Below are 18,261 nucleotides of genomic sequence, written 5' to 3'. Positions count from 1 at the left end.
TTTTTCCTTTCTACTGAAATACTTTTTGTATCATTTATCCCTAGAACATTCCAAGTACAGACAATATTCTGCACTATATATCAGGTTGATACATGGCATTAATAGGTCATTATTAGAAATTTTGGTTATGTAATTTTTACATATTCCTAATAATCTACAGCCACACAAATTCTTTTTATGGATTTTCTTAACATGAATACCGGAATGAATATTCCAGATTTTCTGTAATTTCTGTTATTTTTTATCTGGAGAAAAACTGTATATTTTACAAATCATTTATTCCCAAAATTAAGAGAAAAGTAGAGCTCACTTTTTTGCTTTCCTGCATCTTTTGCCAGATTTTTCTTGATCGTACTAGAGAGCAGTTGTGATAAATTTTAATTTGCCTTGTTCTGACTTCTCCAAGTTGAATTTGTTAGTAAGTGGATTGTTTTGAACAAAATGGAGATGTTATTTTAAGTCACAGTGCAAAATCTAAATCATGGGCCTCTACCTACAATTTGCTGTTTGTAAATCTTGTGTTTTATTATTTTTCCTTGGAGTATTGTTATGCTCAAGGGCACAGATGTTACTGCTACATCTACATGCTCTATAGCGAATCTTCATAAGTCAGATGTTTGAATCTGCCAAGATTCAAATATCAGACATATTTTCGAAGGAAATTTGATTTGCATCGACGTTACTTGCCTCAAACTTAATATTTCTTAATATACCCTGGTGTCTGGAAAGACATACTAAACAAATAATACTCACCACACCACTCACCTGTACTGGTATCCCTTCAGTCCTTCATTCAGTCCTCTGCACCTTTTCTTTTCACCTTCCCCAGTTGTGCGCATCTTCTTCAACCTACTTCAGTCTTTGCCAGGATTTCTGACTCAACAAGGCCTTTGACGTCACTGCATGCCATGTCAGCGCCCTTGTTGATACACTTTGGAGACGATGTGCAATGAAATAGCACAGCATCTGTAATATTAGAAGCCTTGTTGAGCTGGTAGTTCTGGCCCAGTGTGAAGATGGCTTAAGAAGAGGTGCACAAGTGGGGAAGGATGTAACAAGAGGTGCGTAAGACTGGACAATGGGCTGCAGGGAAGGGGAGACAAGTGAGCAGTGTGGTGAGGTTATTATTATTTTTTTTTACATTTTTACATTTTGACGACCTCCTACAATTCTACAAATTTGTAGCTGCATCTGGATGCAATAATGCTGACTTCACGCAGATCGAATTACAACATGTCGGTATTCTGGTGAATACTAATTTTTGTAAAATTATAAGAGAATTTAATAACACTTAAAAAAAAATTCTCATCTCTACTTAATAGCTTAAATATTACTGATAATGCACTCTTATAATAGATAAAAACAATAAGCAGTACATGCATAGTTATATTAATGATACAGATTATATTTTCCTTAGATGTGAATATAGCTTAGGGTATAAAACTTTTTTTTCTCTATCCAGCATCAAGTGCATATATACAATATTGTATATTTATTCTAATCAAGTTAGTCTGCATGAAGCGTTCTCTCACACATTTCCTTACTTTTCTTCTTTTGCTGTACTAGTTGTGACATCTTCTTGATTTCTGCTTCTAACATTTTCCATTTCACTGAAAACGTGATGTAAAGCTATAATTAAACCTCAGAAGGGATACATATTTCATTGTTGTGCCACCCTGTTATTGCTTGTGCTGTGATCTTCCTAATGCAGAGATATTCTTAATGCAATATATAAATATGCAGATTACATTTGTGCGTAGATAATGTATCAAATTTACCTCTAACCAAATAAGCAGTCTACGTAATTGATCCTGTTTTGCCTATCCATACATGAAGTTTTACTATTTTTTTTAGAATAATTTACACTGTTGTTGAATCATATTTCATTGCAAAAGGGTATATGGTCAGGGGTAAAAGAAAACATATTGAAAATGCTACTGTAGAGAGGAGAGGGTTTTTTTAATGAAAGAACAAAATGAATTAAACAAAATATGGCAGAATGGATGCAGAAATTTCCCTACTAGAGTATCCACATTTGCAGATATGACAAAGGATTTACAACATTGTACCAAATATTGCTGTAGTTTTTCCTGTTTTTGACAAGATATTTTTTTATTAACTGCATTTTAATGATTAATACTAGAGTTTATCTAATTTTTATAATGTGTAGGTCTGGGTGAACTCAAACAGTATGCGGTTTGATTTGCATGAGTTAACAAAGAAACTGCCTTCCAACTTTTTACATATTTCAAAAGATTGCATCAGTCACAGAAGGCAGACATGACTGCAGACATGACCGCACTGGCTTTTCCATAATGCCTTACAGCTATCACATCACATGGTATATTACAGCCAATCATGAGCGATTATCATAGCCTACATAAAAGCCATTTTAGGATGATTATAGCATTGTAAGAGGAAGTGAGAGCCCACCACTCAGTAATAGAGATAAGAAGTGTAAGCCCTAAAACAGTGGACAAATACTTCAGAAAGTAATGTGTTGTATAACTGCAGCACTGAATAAGATGAAAGTAGTGCTCGGGAAATAATACAAAGATTCAATTGATAAGGAGAGAAGAAAGAGACAGGGGAGGTGCAAACAGTAGCAGTGCCAGACTCCGTGGGATTGATCAATAATATTGTGCAGCTACTTTATGTCCTGCTGCATTTTAATTATAATCTCACATTTTTTTCTCCCTTCATAATGTGCTAGTAAGCAGAAGCAAGATAGAACAATATTTTTTACAGAAAAAAAGGAAATCATTGTCATTGTCCTCATTGTCAAAAGTGCTTGATTGTCAGAAGCAACTAAACTGACTTTTTGAATACTTTTGCAATTGTTTTTGTCAAAGGAGATTAATTTCATTTTAAAAATACTAAAGAAAATTCCCAATGATCCAGAAATGTAACTGCAAACATTACTTCTCAAATTTTACATCTGTTCATGTCACACCAACACAGTAATTTGAAGCAGGTGTTGGCTTTTTGGTAATGTCCTTACCTAGCATTTCTTGTTTTGTCATCCTTGGGAAAGGGGTTGAATTTCTTTGAAAAAATAGAAAGCGATTATAAAAAAATGTAGACATTTAACTGTGCAAGTCTGCTTTTGAAAACCTATTTGACTAGTTTAATTTGAGAACCATGCACACCACACTTATACTGTAATGTGTTGCCACATATACTTTCAGTATGTGTACCTACTTAAGTAGCATTTATTATGTCTATTTTGGCAAATATTGAATAATTGGGGTTGAAATGATTGTCAATAGATAATTATTGTTTGTAAAAGTGCAGAAAAGTGATTTTACTAAATATCATTAATTTAAAAAATAACCAGAATTGCTTGTAATTCAACCCTAAGTGACCTGATTTTAAGGAAAAGTTATTTCTGAACTCCCAGGTTGAGAGATCCTAGAATGCAGAGAGATCCCACAAAGCTTCACTGGTTTATTGAGAAATATCTTTTCACAACTAAAACAGAGCTGCCATATTATGTACATAGTACAGTAGATACCAATAAGTAATATCATTATATATACTCTGTAAATAATCCAGCAGTGCTGTTTCATTAAAGCATGAGAACTTGTGATAACACGTGAGATTTCATACTTTGTAATGAGGGGAGCAGCGGAGTGTTGTGTGACCTCACTCTTAGGGTACACTCACACTGGCGTATAACATGGCCGACTGCTATCCGGTCTTTTATTGGATAGCACTTGGTCCAATGTTATACTATGGGTGAGTGCAGATCTGCGATTATTTTTTAATGCCAACTTGGCATGAGAAAACAATTGATTGCCTCCGATATTCGGATCACGTGCAATCATACAAGTCTATGTCATCCGAGTGCTGTTTGATATACTTAAACTCAGACAGTGGAAAAGATGGAGAAATTAAGTTCTCCATCTTCTCCGCATCTGTACTGCGATTCTGTCATATAAGAGAATCGGATCACACTCAGATGAAACTCTGACAGAGTTTGAGCCAAGTGTCAGTAGCATAATCGACCCAGTTCGCAAGAGAGAATCGGCGGCAAGCGTGAGCGTTCCCTTAAAGCCAGTATCCCACAAATAGAAGTTCGGACCAGGTTATTGCTGGAAAGCTGTTTTTTTTTAGTCTATGTACACACAAAGTTATTTGAGACCATCAAAAACATTGAGTTATTCCAAGAAAGTGATTTACAAATCAATTGTTTAGCAGTGTTTCAAGGAGTTTTTAATTGCCTAGGTGGTTTTGATAAGATTTTGAAATGTTTTCAAAGAGGTTTTTTTTGGGGAATCATTGTTTGCAGCCTTTTGATTAGACAGTGCCTAGTTTGATGTCCCTCAAAAAAGGGACATGCACTTTGGTATTTTCCACCAATTGTTTTTCAAATTCTGAAAAACAGTGCTCAAAACACCAAACATGAATGTCAAGTTTTATTTTACAATAGAGATGAATAGCAAGAGTCTTTCAAGCATTTTTAAGTGATTTTTCGGGCAATTTTGGAGTGGGAATACTCCAAAAAAATTGCCCAAAGAACTATGTGTTCATATAGGGGCATGTCTGAACAGTTTTTCTAATTAATGTTATCTAGCAAAATTACCTGCTTGTGGCTGCACTCTGTGCTCTTAGATAAAAGGCAACCTCACTACTCTTTAGAAAAGTAATCTGCAGATAAACTCTTGTGAGCTCACAACATGCAAGACATTGATGTGAATCAGCTGAAGACCCCACTGAATTGAACTTATCATTAAAGCAGAGGTTCACTAACTGGTCTAATCTATCTCCATGACTATTGCACCATTCATTGTAAAGAACCCACATTCTCCATAAACCACATGAACCTATTCTGCCTAGTTTCAATTTTTGAAACTAGATGTAATACCCGTTATAATTGTCCAAACAAATAAGAACATTTTTTCAGGCTATATTTATTCCTTTATCGTTATTAGTGTTGAGCCACCCCCGTAGTGTTCGGGTTCGGTTCGTCGAACACCGGGATGTTCGAGGAACTGTTCGTCGAACACCTTAGAAGACCGTCGAACACCGTTAAAACCAATGGCAGGCAAACAAAAACACATAGAAACACATAGAAAACACCTTCAAAGGTGTCCAAAAGCTGACAAACTGCTCAGAAGACGCTCTCTTTAAAAAAGCCGGCCGGCAATTCAGCAGCGGCATACACCGGTACCCGACAATTTAGACAAGAAGGAATAGAGCCTCACACATAGATTAGATAGATAGAAACATGTCAGTCACACATATAAGAAGCACAGTGACAGTGTTGCTTACTGTACTTGTCATTTAGTGTAAAGGATTTATTTAAAAAAATAATAGTGTTTTCATGCACCATCTCTTTAAAAAAGCCGGCCGGCAATTCAGCATCTGTACCCTACAATTTATAACAGAAAGAATAGAGCTTCACACATAGATAGATATAAACATGCCAATCACATATATAATAAGTACAGTGATAGTGTTGGTTACTGTACTTGTCATTTAGTGTAAAGGATTTATTTAAAAAAATAATAGTGTTTTCATGCACCGTCTCTTTAAAAAAGCCGGCCGGCAATTCAGCATCTGTACCCGACAATTTAGAACAGAAAGATAGAGCATCACACATAGATTAGATAGATAGAAACATGTCAGTCACATATATAAGAAGTACAGTGACAGTGTTGATTACTGTACTTGTCATTTAGTGTTAAAATAAAGGATTTATTAAAAAAAAAAATTGGCGTGTGGTTCCACGTAATTTTAGGCTCTAGCGGAGGTTAAGCAGACGGCTGGGGCAGATGTTTGAAGCCTGGGAAGGAGATAATACTCATGGAGCTTCCCAGGCTACTAATATCAGCCCCCAGCTGAATACCTAGCCTTTACTAGCTATTAAAATGGGGGACCCCCAAAAAAAGTGACGTGGGGTCCCCCCTATTTTAATAGCTAGCAAAGGCTAGGCAGACAGCTGGGGGCTGATATTAATAGCCCAGGAAGGGTACCATGAATATTGGCCCCCTCCCAGGCTAGAAACACCAGCCGTCAGCCGCCCCAGAAATGGCGCATCCATAGGATGCGCCAATTCTGGCACTTAGCCTCGCTCTTCCCACTGCCCTGTAGCGGTGGCAGTGGGGTAATAGGGCTGGGGTTGATGTCAGCTTATAATGCCAGCTGACATCAAGCCCAGGTTAGTAATGGAGAGGCGTCTATAAGACACCCCCATTACTAACCCCATAGTCAAAGTTAAAAAAAAAAACACAAACACCCAGAATAAAGTCCTTTAATTGAAATAAACACACAATTCTTTATTGTTCTAAATTAAACTATACTTACCATCACGCCCATTCCAGCTGAAGCCAACGATCTCCTGCAATAAAAGAAAAATAATAAACCAACCTCATCCTTACCTTTCCATGGTTCCCACGATGGCTCCAGCTCTGCTACATCGAGATGACAAGCTGGACCGCAGCAGAACGCTGCCATCCAGCCTGTCATCCCGCAGACACTGAGAAGCGCAGGCATGCTTGCGCTCCTCAGTGTCTCTCTGTGACGGCATCCAGATGAGCCAAGTTCATGTCCAATGAACTCAGCTCACCTCATGTACGTCACTGACAGCGTGGGAATATTCTCACGCTGAAGCGCTGAGTGCAGGAGAATTTTCCCACGCTGTCAGTGACGTACATGAGGCTGATATTTAAATTTGGCGCACAAATCGGTGATTGGTCGCGGGCAGCGTCCGCGACCAATCAGCACGGTAGTGTTTAACTTTGGCGGCAAGATCAGTGATTGGTCGCGTGCCAAGACCGCGACCAATCACCGATTTGGGCGCCACATTTAAATATCGGTCGCGACCAATCAGCACAGCGTTGTTTAAATGTGGATCCAAGATCGGTGATTGGTCGCGGCCGATATTTAAATTTTACGCACAAATCTGTGATTGGTCGCGGGCAGCGTCCGCGACCAATCAGCACAGTAGTGTTTAACTTTGGCGGCAAGATCAGTGATTGGTCGCGGTCAAGACGGCGACCAATCACCGATTTGTGCCGCACATTTAAATAGCGGCCGCGACCAATTGGATGTCAGCGCCGCTCCCCGGTCCTCCCTTCACACCCTAGCCGCATGGATGTCAGCGGCGCTGCCTGTGCGGATACTTCCGCTGCGAGAACCCGGGACATGAGCGGGCGCTCGCAGCAGAAGTATCCTGACCCGCAGCGCCGCTCCCCGGTCCTCCCTTCACACCCTAGCCGCTGATGTCCCCACAGTATCCGCATGGTGTTACAAAGGTCCGGACATTTGTGTTAAAAATCGCTGATTGGTCGCTGGCGCTGCCCGCGACCAATCACCGATTTGGGCGCCAAATTTAAATATCCTCCGCGACCAATCACCCATCTTGGCTCCACATTTAAACACCGCTGTACCGATTGGTCGCGGACGCTATTTAAATGTGGCGCCAAAACGGTGATTGGTCGCGCCCAGCGTCGGCGACCAATCAGTACAGCGGTGTTTAAATGTGGAGCCAAGATTGGTGATTGGTTGCGGCCGATATTTAAATTTGGCGCCCAAATCGGTGATTGGTCACGGGCAGCGCCCGCGACCAATCAGCGATTTTTAACACATATGTCCGGATCTTTGTAACACCATGCGGATACTGTGGGGACATCAGCGGCTAGGGTGTCAAGGGAGGACCGGGGAGCGGCGCTGCGGGTCGGGATACTTCTGCTGCGAGCAGTCGCTCATCTCCCGGCTTCTCGCAACGGAAGTATCCGACCAGGCAGCGGCGCTCCCCGGTCCTCACCAATTCGATTAGCTGATTGGTCGCGCTCTCCGCACGCGACCAATCAGTGATCTTGGCGCTAAAGTTAAACACCGCTCTGCTGATTGGTCGCGGATGCTGCCCGCGACCAATCACCGATTTGGGCGCCACATTTAAATAGCAGCCGCGACCAGTCAGCGAGCTTGGCGCCAAATTTAAACAACGCTCTGCTGATTGGTCGCGGACCCCAGACGCGTCCAATCAGTGAGATTGGCGCCAAATTTAAACAACGCTCTGCTGATTGGTCGCGGAATCCAGCCGCGACCAATCAGCGAAATTGGCGCCAAATTTAAACCCCGCTCTGCTAATTGGTCGCGGATGCCGGCCACGACTAATCAGCATTATTGGTGCCAAATTTAAACACCGCTCTGCTGATTGATTGCGGTCGCCGTCCGCGACCAATCAGAAGTATTGGCGCCAAATTTAAACACCGCTCTGCTGATTGGTCGCGGCCGGCGATTGCGACCAATCAGCATTATTGGCGTCAAATTTAAACCCCGCTCTGCTGATTGGTCGCGACCGCCGGCCGCGACTAATCAACATTGTTGCCACCAAATTTAAACACCGCTCTGCTGAATGGTCGAGGTCGTGACCAATCACCATTATTGGCGCCAAATTTAAACACCGCTTTGCTGATTGGTCGCGACCACAACCTATCAGCATTATTGGCGCAAAATTTAAAGCCCGCTCTGCTGATTAGTCGCGACCGCCGGCCTTGACCAATCAGTGATATAGTCGCCAAACTTCAACACCGCTTTGCTGATTGGTCGCGGTTGCTGGCCGCGACCAGTCAGCGATTTTGGCGCCAAATTTAAACACCGCTCTGCTGATTGCGCCGGGTCTGCCGCATACATATTCTAGAATACCCGATGCGTTAGAATCGGGCCACCATCTAGTTTCATGAAATAATTGAAAAAAAAATTGACGTGGGGCTTCGCACTATATTTGTGTCCAGCCAGGTACAGCAAGCAGGAACGGGCTGCCCCCAACCACCAGCTGCCTATTTGTACCTGGCCGAACACAACAATATAGGGACGCCCTTTTTTTCTTAATTATTTCATGAATTTCATGAAATAATTAAAAAAAAAAATACGTGGGGCTTCGCCCTATTTTTGTGTCCAGCCAGGTACAACTAGGCAGCTGGGGGCTGGAATCTGCAGCGCAGGGAGGCCCAAGCTTTCTGGGTCCCCCCAGCTGCAAATTGCAGTCCGCAGCCACCCCGGAAAATGGCGCGTTCATAGAAGCGCCATCTTCTGGCGCTGTACCCAACTCATCCAGGGCCCTGGTGCGGTGGCTCACTGGGTAATAAAGGGGTTAGGGCCAGCTTGGCATTATCAGCTGGCCCTAAGCCCGAAATTCATGGGGTCACGCCAATATTAGACATGACCACTATGAATTTCTAATAAAGTATTTAAAAAAAACACAACACCCAGAAAAAAGTCCTTTAATTGAAATAAACACACAATTCTTTATTGTTCTAAATTAAACCATACTTACCGTCATGCCCATTCCAGCTGAAGTCAACGATCTCCTGCAATAAAAGTAAAATAATAAAGCAACCTCATCCTTACCTTTCCATGGTTCCCAGACAGCTTCAGCTCTGCTACATCGAGATGACAGGCTGGACCGCAGCAGAACGCTGCCATCCAGCCTGTCATCCCGCAGACACTGAGAAGCACAGGCACGCTTGCGCTCCTCAGTGACGGCATCCAGATGAGCCGAGGTCATGTCCAATGAACTCAGCTCACCTCATGTACGTCACTGACAGCGTGGAAGAATTCTCCTGCACTCAGCGCTTCAGCGTGAGAATTCTCCCACGCTGTCAGTGACGTACATGAGGTGAGCTCATTCATGTCCAATGAACTTGGCTCACCTCATGCACGTCACTGACAGCGTGGGAAAATTCTCACGCTGAAGCGCTGAGTGCAGGAGAATTTTCCCACGCTGTCAGTGACGTGCATGAGGTGAGCTCATTCATGTCCATTGAACTCAGCTGACCTCATGTACGTCGCTGACAGCGTGGGAGAATTCTCACGCTGAAGCGCTGAGTGCAGGAGAATTCTCCCACGCTGTCAGTGACGTGCATGACATTGTCGGCTCATCTTTATGCCGTCACAGCGAGACACTGAGGAGCGCAAGCATGCCTGCGCTTCTCAGTGTCTGCGGGATGACAGGCTGGATGGCAGCATTCTGCTGCGGTCCAGCCTGTCGTCTCGATGTAGCAGAGCTGAAGCTGTCCTGGGAACCATGGAAAGGTAAGGATGAGGTTGCTTTATTATTTTACTTTTATTGCAGGAGATCGTTGGCTTCAGCTGGAATGGGCGTGGTGGTAAGTATGGTTGAATTTAGAACAATAAAGGATTGTGTCTTTATTTCAATTAAAGGACTTTATTCTGGGTGTTTGTGTTTTCTTTTAACTTTGACTATGGGGTTAGTAATGGGGGTGTCTTATAGACGCCTCTCCATTACTAACCTGGGCTTGATGTCAGCTGGCATTATAAGCTGACATCAACCCCAGCCCTATTACCCCACTGCCACCGCTACAGGGCAGTGGGAAGAGCGAGGCTAAGTGCCAGAATTGGTGCATCCTATGGATGCGCCATTTCTGGGGCGGCTGACGGCTGGTGTTTCTAGCCTGGGAGGGGGCCAATATTCATGGCACCCTTCCTGGGCTATTAATATCAGCCCCCAGCTGTCTGCCTAGCCTTTGCTAGCTATTAAAATAGGGGGGACCCCACGTCATTTTTTTGGGGGGGTCCCCCATTTTAATAGCTAGTAAAGGCTAGGTATTCAGCTGGGGGCTGATATTAGTAGCCTGGGAAGCTCCGTGGGTATTACCCCCTTCCCAGGCTTCAAACATCTGCCCCAGCCGTCTTATTAACCTCCGCTAGAGCCTAAAATTACGGGGAACCCCACGCTAATTTTTTTTTTAATAAATCCTTTATTTTAACACTAAATGACAAGTACAGTAATCAACACTATCACTGTACTTCTTATATATGTGACTGACATGTTTATATCTATCTAATCTATGTGTGATGCTCTATTCCTTCTATTCTAAATTGTCGGGTACAGATGCTGAAATGCCGGCCGGCTTTTTTAAAGAGACAGTGCATGAAAACACTATTATTTTTTTTAATAAATCCTTTACACTAAATGACAAGTACAGTAAGCAACACTGTCACTGTACTTCATATATATGTGGCTGACATGTTTCTATCTATCTAATCTATGTGTGAAGCTCTATTCTTTCGGTTCTAAATTGTCGGGTACCGGTGTATGCCGCTGCTGAATTGCCGGCTTTTCATGTTTCACTGTTGGCACTGTTCCCATTGATTTGGGCAATCACTGTAATGCCACAACCACCATGGCTGTGGCATTACAGTGAGTGGCAGACAATCCCTGCATGATTGGTGCTCTAAATAGCGCCAGACATGCAGGACAAGCTTTTGGTGCACGAACAGTTATCGACCATAACCTCGAACAGCCGAATTTTTTGCAAATCGTTCGGGTTCGTCGAACAACTCGAACACCGCCCAAAACAGCTCGAATTTGAGATTGGCGAACAGTTCTAGTCGAACATCGCTCATCTTTAATCGTTATAGCTTATCTATGTTCTGAAGAAGAAATGCATTATTTCATAAAAGTTTCACAAACTTGATAATAAGGTTAAGGCCCTCCAATGACCTTTATTCAAATTTTAGTTTTTTCAGAACATGGTTAAATAAAAATTCAAAGCATTCTTGTAAATTAATTGAATGTGACAAATCTGCAGTAACACAGCAGTTTGGACCTTTAAAGAATACCTGTCACCTTAGAAACCTCTATTTACCTGCAGATGTAGGGTTAATCTGCAGGTAAATATCATTACAATGCTGCCTGACCACCATGCTAAAATTACAGCTACTGGGAGAAAAGAACTTATTCCCTTCTGGGAGCTACCAGTTTTCAGTCACGGGGGCGGTGCAAGGAGCAATTACAGTCACCGCTCACAGCATTGTTGACTATACTGTGAGTGACGGATGTAAATATATCTCGAAACTTTGATTGACTTGCCACTCTCCATTGATGCATTGCAGTGCAAGTTGTATATCAAAGTGTCGGGTCATGCTGAAAGTTGGCACTCACAGTATATTGAATAGTGCTGTGAGCAGTGACTGTACCTGCTCTGTGAACACCACCATGACTGAAAATCTGTGGCTCCCATGAGGAAATACGTTTATTTCCTCCTGGTAGCCACACTTTTAGTAAGGCAGCCAAGTAGCATTGCAACACTATTTACATGCTGATTAACACTATATCTGCAGGTATATGGCTGTTTCTTAGGTGACAGGGTTCCCTTTAAAGGGGTTAGCCACTATTTTTTTTATTGATGTTTTTTCCTTAGGATAAACCATAAATATCTCATCTTGGGGATGCGACACCAGCTGTTACCAGCGCCAGCAGAGGTCGAAGGTTCTCTAATGCTTCTGGAACACAGCAGCTCTGTCATTTCTTTAGTGACTACAGACAGTTATTACAGATCCAGACCCTATTTATTTGATGGAGCTGCTGTATTCCGGCTGCAATCAAGAACTTCTGGGTGCCTCCGCCGCCAGTAACAGCTGATCTGCAGGGATGTCAGATGTCTAGTGATGAGCGAGCATGCTCGCCACTGTTCGGTACTCGCCCGAGCATCTCAGTACTCGAGATGCTCAGAGCTCACCGAGTACTTTCGAGATGCTCGAGCGGGAGCTCAGGTCCCCGTCCTGCATGTTTGGCTCTATTTAGAGCACCAATCATGCAGGGATTGTCTGCCACTCAGTGTAATCTCACAGCCATGGTGGTTGGGGCATTACAGTGATTGCCCAAATTGATAGGAACAGTGCTCAGTGTGAAACATGAAAAGCCGGCAATTCATCAGCGGCATTCACCGGTACCCGACAATTTAGAACAGAAAGAATAGAGCATCACAAATAGATTAGATAGATAGAAACATGTCAGTCACATATATAATAAGTACAGTGACAGTGTTGGTTACAGTACTTGTTATTTTTGTGTTAAAATAAAGGATTCATTAAAAAAAAAATAATAGTGTTTTCATGCACCCATCTCTTTAAAAAAGCCGGCAGGCAATTCATCAGTGGCATACATCGGTACACAACAATTTAGAACAGAAAGAATAGAGCATCACACATAGATTAGATAGATAGAAATATGTCAGTCACATATATAATAAGTACAGTGATAGTGTTGGTTACTGTACTTGTCATTTAGTGTTAAAATAAAGGATTTATTTAAAAAAAAATTGGCGTGGGGTTTCCTGTAATTTTAGTCTCTAGCGGAGGCTAAGCAGACAGCTGGGGCAGATGTTTGAAGCCTGGGAAGGGGGTAATACCCACGGAGCTTCCCAGGCTACTAATATCAGCCCCCAGCTGAATACCTAGCCTTTACTAGCTTAAAATGGGGGGCCCAAAAAAAAATTACTTGGTGTCCCCCCTATTTTAATAGCTAGCAAAGGCTAGGCAGACACATGGGGGCTGATATTAATAGCCCAGGAAGGGTGCCATGAATATTGGCCCCCTCCCAGGCTAGAAACACCAGCCGTCAGCCACCCCACAAATGGCGCATCCTTGGTATGCGCCAATTCTGTCACTTATCCTCGCTCTTCCCACTGCCCTGTAGCGGTGGCAGTGGGGTAATAGGGTTGAGGTTGATGTCAGCTTATAATGCCAGCTGACATCAAGCCCAGGTTAGTAATGGAGAGGCGTCTATAAGACACCCCCATTACTAACCCCATAGTGAAAGTTAAAAAAAACACAAACACCCAGAATAAAGTCCTTTAATTGAAATAAAGACACAATTCTTTAATGTTCTAAATTAAACTCTTCTTACCATATCGCCCATTCCAGCTGAAGCCAGTGATCTCCTGCAATAAAAGTAAAATAATAAACCACCCTCATCCTTACCTTTCCATGGTTCCCAGGATGGCTTCAGCTCTGCTACATAGACATGACAGGCTGGATCGCAGCAGAACCGCAGTGTCTCTGAAGGATGGTATGCTGGATGGCAGCGTTCTGCTACCATCCAGCCTGCTATCTCAATGCCATCCCAGCATGGGAGAATTCTCCTGCTCAAGCGCTGACGTCATTTGCCAGCACCGCATGCACAGGAGAATTTTCCCACGCTGTCAGTGACGTGCATGAGGTGAGCTGAGTTCATTGGACATGAACTCGGCTCATCAAGATGTCGTCACAGCGAGACACTGAGTAGCTTCACTGAGGAGCTTCTCAGTGTCTGTGGCATGGCATGCTGGATGGCAGCGTTCTGCTATGATCCTGCCTGTCATGTCAATGTAGCAGAGCTGAAGCCTTCCTGGGAACCATGGAAAGGTAAGGATGAGGTTGGTTTATTATTTTACTTTTATTGCATGAGATCTTTTGCTTCAGCTGGAATGGGCGTGACGGTAAGTGGAGTTTCATTTAGAACATTAAAGAATTGTGTCTTTATTTCAATAAAACGACTTTATTCTGGGTGTTTGTGTTTTTTTAAAATTTCACTATGGTGTTAGTAATGGAGGTGTCTTATAGACGCCTCTCCATTACTAACCTGGGCTTGATGTCAGCTGGCATTATAAGCTGACATCAACCCCAACCCTATTACCCCACTGCCACCGCTGCAGGGCAGTGGGAAGAGCGAGACTAAGTGCCAGAATTTTCACATCCTATGGATGCGCCATTTCTGGGGCAGCTGACGGCTGGTGTTTCTAGCCTGAGAGGGGGCCAATATTCATGGCACCCTTCCTGGGCTATTAATATCAGCCCCCAGCTGTCTGCCTAGCCTTTGCTAGCTATTAAATTAGGGGGGACCCCACATCATTTTTTTGGGGTCCCCCATTTTAATAGCTAGTAAAGGCTAGGTATTCAGCTGGGGGCTGATATTAGTAGCCTGGGAAACTCCGTGGGTATTACCCCCTTCCCAGGCTTCAAACATCTGCCCCAGCCGTCTGCTTAACCTCCGCTAGAGACTAAAATTACGGGGAACCACACGCCAATTTTTTTTTTAATAAATCCTTTATTTTAGCACTAAATGACAAGTACAGTAACCAACATTGTCACTGTACTTATTATAAATGTGACTGACCTGTTTCTATCTATCTAATCTATGTGTGATGCTCTATTCTTTCTGTTCTAAACAGTCGTGTACCAATGTATGCCGCTGATGAATTGCCGGCCGGTTTTTTAAAGAGACGGGTGCATGAATATTGGAGGGCACTAGTGTGTTCCAAGTGCCCTGCTATGTTTTTCATGCACCCTCCTATATACCCTGCCTGCCTGTCTGCCTATATATTCTGCCTGCCTGACGATTAATTGAGCACTGTTCCCATCGATTTGGGCAATTTTTGACCTTCTGCAGACCGCCGGGGGGGACCGCCAGAAAAATGCTCTAGTTTCCCATAGACTTACATTGGGCTCGTTGCTCGGGTCGAGCACCCGAGTATTCCAATGTGCTCGACCCGAGCTTCGAGCACCCGAGCATTTTAGTACTCGCTCATCACTACAGATGTTGCATCCTCACCAATCAGATATAGAGAGCTTTTCCTAGAGATAGGCCATCAATTAAAAGGGTTAACATAAATCAGAATATCTTACAAAATATTCTGGTACTTTATTGAATTTTGCCTTGAAAAAGTTAAGCTAGTTGAGGGGAGAGGGGATTAGCAAGTAATAGAAAGGATTACCTGGGACTAGTTATATAATGATTAGCAGTTTGTCAAATGTCATCTCTACAATATCATGCAGTAATGCTCCTTACTATAAAAGCATATTGATAAAATATCTATTGAAAAAGGCCATTGTGTAAGCCTATATTTGGTGACTTGAAAGATTTCCAATAAAGATCATTAATATTTTTCTAAAATCTGCTTGTACAATGAGATGCTGATGAAACATTTTTTTGAATTGCATGATTTTTCAGTTCTCAATTGTCTGATAGCAAATATACTTTGGGTATATGCCGCAGACAAGTCTTGCATTCACATTTAGGGTACTTCCTGCAAACAAAGGTATGTCTGGGAAATCCTTTTTATTTACATAATGTACCGGGCATAGTCTAATGTATCCTTGTCACCGCTATACCCACTTGAACTCTAGGCCTGCCTCTAGTTATATTTCATACATGCAAGTAGCACTTACTCCTAAATCTGTGTAAAAATCTAGGGTTTTTCAGCAACCAGTACTTAGGAAACAGAAGATAGTAATGCAGCGCAACTACATCACAGCATCGCATATATCTGTACCCTACTAGTTGGAATAAATTTAACTATTCAGATCTTTTGCATGGCCAAATTCACTACTATTAGTTATGACTGTCAATGCAACATTTGCGATGTTAATATTGCACATCTACAAATCCCCTTGTAGACCTTGCCCTTTGGTTGACATAATATATTTTTATAAAACTATTTTTTGTTTCTATTTTGATTGCCATATGGTATATTTTTAATATATTCAAACTGTTGCCTTCATTCATATAATTATTATACTACATTCTCAAGTTGTTTTTAATTTAGTTATTTTTTAAAATAAACATTTCTTTGCTTAACTTGAGTCTTTTATTTTACAGAGCAAGACCCAAAGTGCAGTATAATGGATATGCTGGGCATGAAAACAGTAATGGACAAGCATCATTTGAAAATCCAATGTATGATACAAACTTAAAACCCACAGAGGCAAAAGCTGTTAGATTTGACACAACGCTAAACACAGTTTGCACAGTGGTATAGCCTTTGGTGCCCATAAAGACTGATTCATAGCCATACCTCTGATGGACAAGCAGAAATTCCATTGGTGCCCTAAACCAATATCTACTACTTCTGGCTTTGCTGCTGCAATCTTTAACACCATTGATCAACAATCGGAACATGCATTTCTAGTTCTTGATTTCAATGAGTTGAGTCTTCTGAAGACCAAGTAAAGACATCCCTTCATTTTCAATAGGATTACAATGCCTGGCTGCAAGCTGCTTACCATCAAGAATTACTTCAGGAAGACTACAGAGTTATGCCACCTTGTTATTTTGATGCCTCGTTTATGATGTATATGGCAAATGCCTTTCATGCAATATTTTTGGGCACTTGGATCAGTTATGTACTGTGATGGATGAATATACCACAGTACATCTATAATTTTTTTACTCCAAGAAACATGAAAGTCCTGAATGAGACACAGTAAACCTGAAGGAGAGGACGACCTAAGTTATGGTTGCACATAAAAAATGCTTTACCATTAAATCAATGACACTTTATAACCGTTTAAAGCAACCAGATCTATGAGACACTATTTGTGCACTGGGGTTTGCAAATTTTTTCATTCAGCTGGTGTTGCAAAATATTTCTGCACAATTTTTTTGCACTAGTATGTTTGAAATGAGTGAATTCCATGTCATCAAGAAAAAACAGGGTTTATAATGAAAATGTTCAATTGTTAAAAAATATATTCATCCTCATATACCACCCATTTCATTCGACGTCAAGTCTCACGGTTCTGGAAGTCATAATGAGTCATCATTTCCTAACAAAAAGAAACTGTGTTTCTGTTCATTTTATTACAGACAGATTTTACATCTTCATAAATCAACATCTGACATCATGTCCAGAAGCAGCAGTCGATTTTTGTACAATATATATTTTATGTCTTATTTTCTTATAAAAAAAAATAAATAAAAAACAGGGTTGACTTTAAAAATTTGTATTATACAATTAAACAGCGGGTGTTTGACAAATTGTGAAAAGTTATTTATTCAAACAAACAAAGGCTCAAATACAAAATTATTTTAGTCATTTACATTTTAAGGTTTCAGTACAGTAGGTTTTACTTTCTTTGATGCAATAAGTGTTCTTATGTTACAAAAAGCTTGCAAGCAAATTTATTTACCAATGACTTTCAATTTATTTTATGTTAAATCAGCCTCCTTTTCCCTTTGACTTAAAAAAGTAAAATTTTTAAAGATAACCTCTTTCTATATTTCATATTAGGGCGTACAGACATACTGGCCTTATCCTCTCCCACTGATATAAGCAGTGGCATTGGTTTCTTAAAGGGAATGTAACAGCTATTTTTTTAATTAATTAAAATCAGAAAATAAAATGTGTTCTATTTTCTAATTATTATTTTTTTCTGTGCATGATTATGAGGCAGTAATTTCTCCCAAGCTGCTGCAGTGTGAATGTCAATAGAAAACTAATCGAATTCTAAGGAAGAGTTTTTTTGGCATGGTCTTTGACCTGGACTTTGAGCAGGGAAAGGGAGGAGGTAATCAGTATCAATTATGAATGATAGATATTGTGCCATGCTGCCATCATGCAGTTTATAATAAAAGTGTTCTTACTTGATATATTGAGAAAACTGCTGAGAAGCTATCTCTACAGATCAGGAATGAATTCAGAATTATTTTTAATATAGATAAGAAGATGAAAACATAGAAGAAAAACA

At 41.4% G+C, this 18,261-nt stretch overlaps 1 protein-coding gene across 2 annotated transcripts in view; it reads left to right on the top strand.

Annotated features, from left to right (window-relative positions):
* Window positions 1-17,936, top strand: part of CSMD1 (CUB and Sushi multiple domains 1) — a 2,980,041-nt gene extending 2,962,105 nt beyond the window's left edge. Inside the window, exon 70 of one of the 2 annotated variants that reach the window (XM_073675393.1) lies at window positions 16,394-17,936. In XM_073675393.1, coding sequence (XP_073531494.1) covers window positions 16,394-16,553 — 160 coding nt within the window. In that variant the 3' untranslated portion in view covers window positions 16,554-17,936. The remainder of the gene's footprint in view (window positions 1-16,393) is intronic. The other variant, XM_073675394.1, reaches the window with a different exon arrangement.
* The last annotated feature ends 325 nt before the right edge of the window (window positions 17,937-18,261 follow it).

The sequence above is a fragment of the Phyllobates terribilis genome, unplaced genomic scaffold, assembly GCF_046119375.1.
Source record: "Phyllobates terribilis strain yellow unplaced genomic scaffold, ASM4611937v1 Scaffold_3__8_contigs__length_932513732, whole genome shotgun sequence".
Taxonomy (NCBI): domain Eukaryota; kingdom Metazoa; phylum Chordata; class Amphibia; order Anura; family Dendrobatidae; genus Phyllobates; species Phyllobates terribilis.
This window is presented reverse-complemented; position numbering and strand designations above follow the sequence as displayed.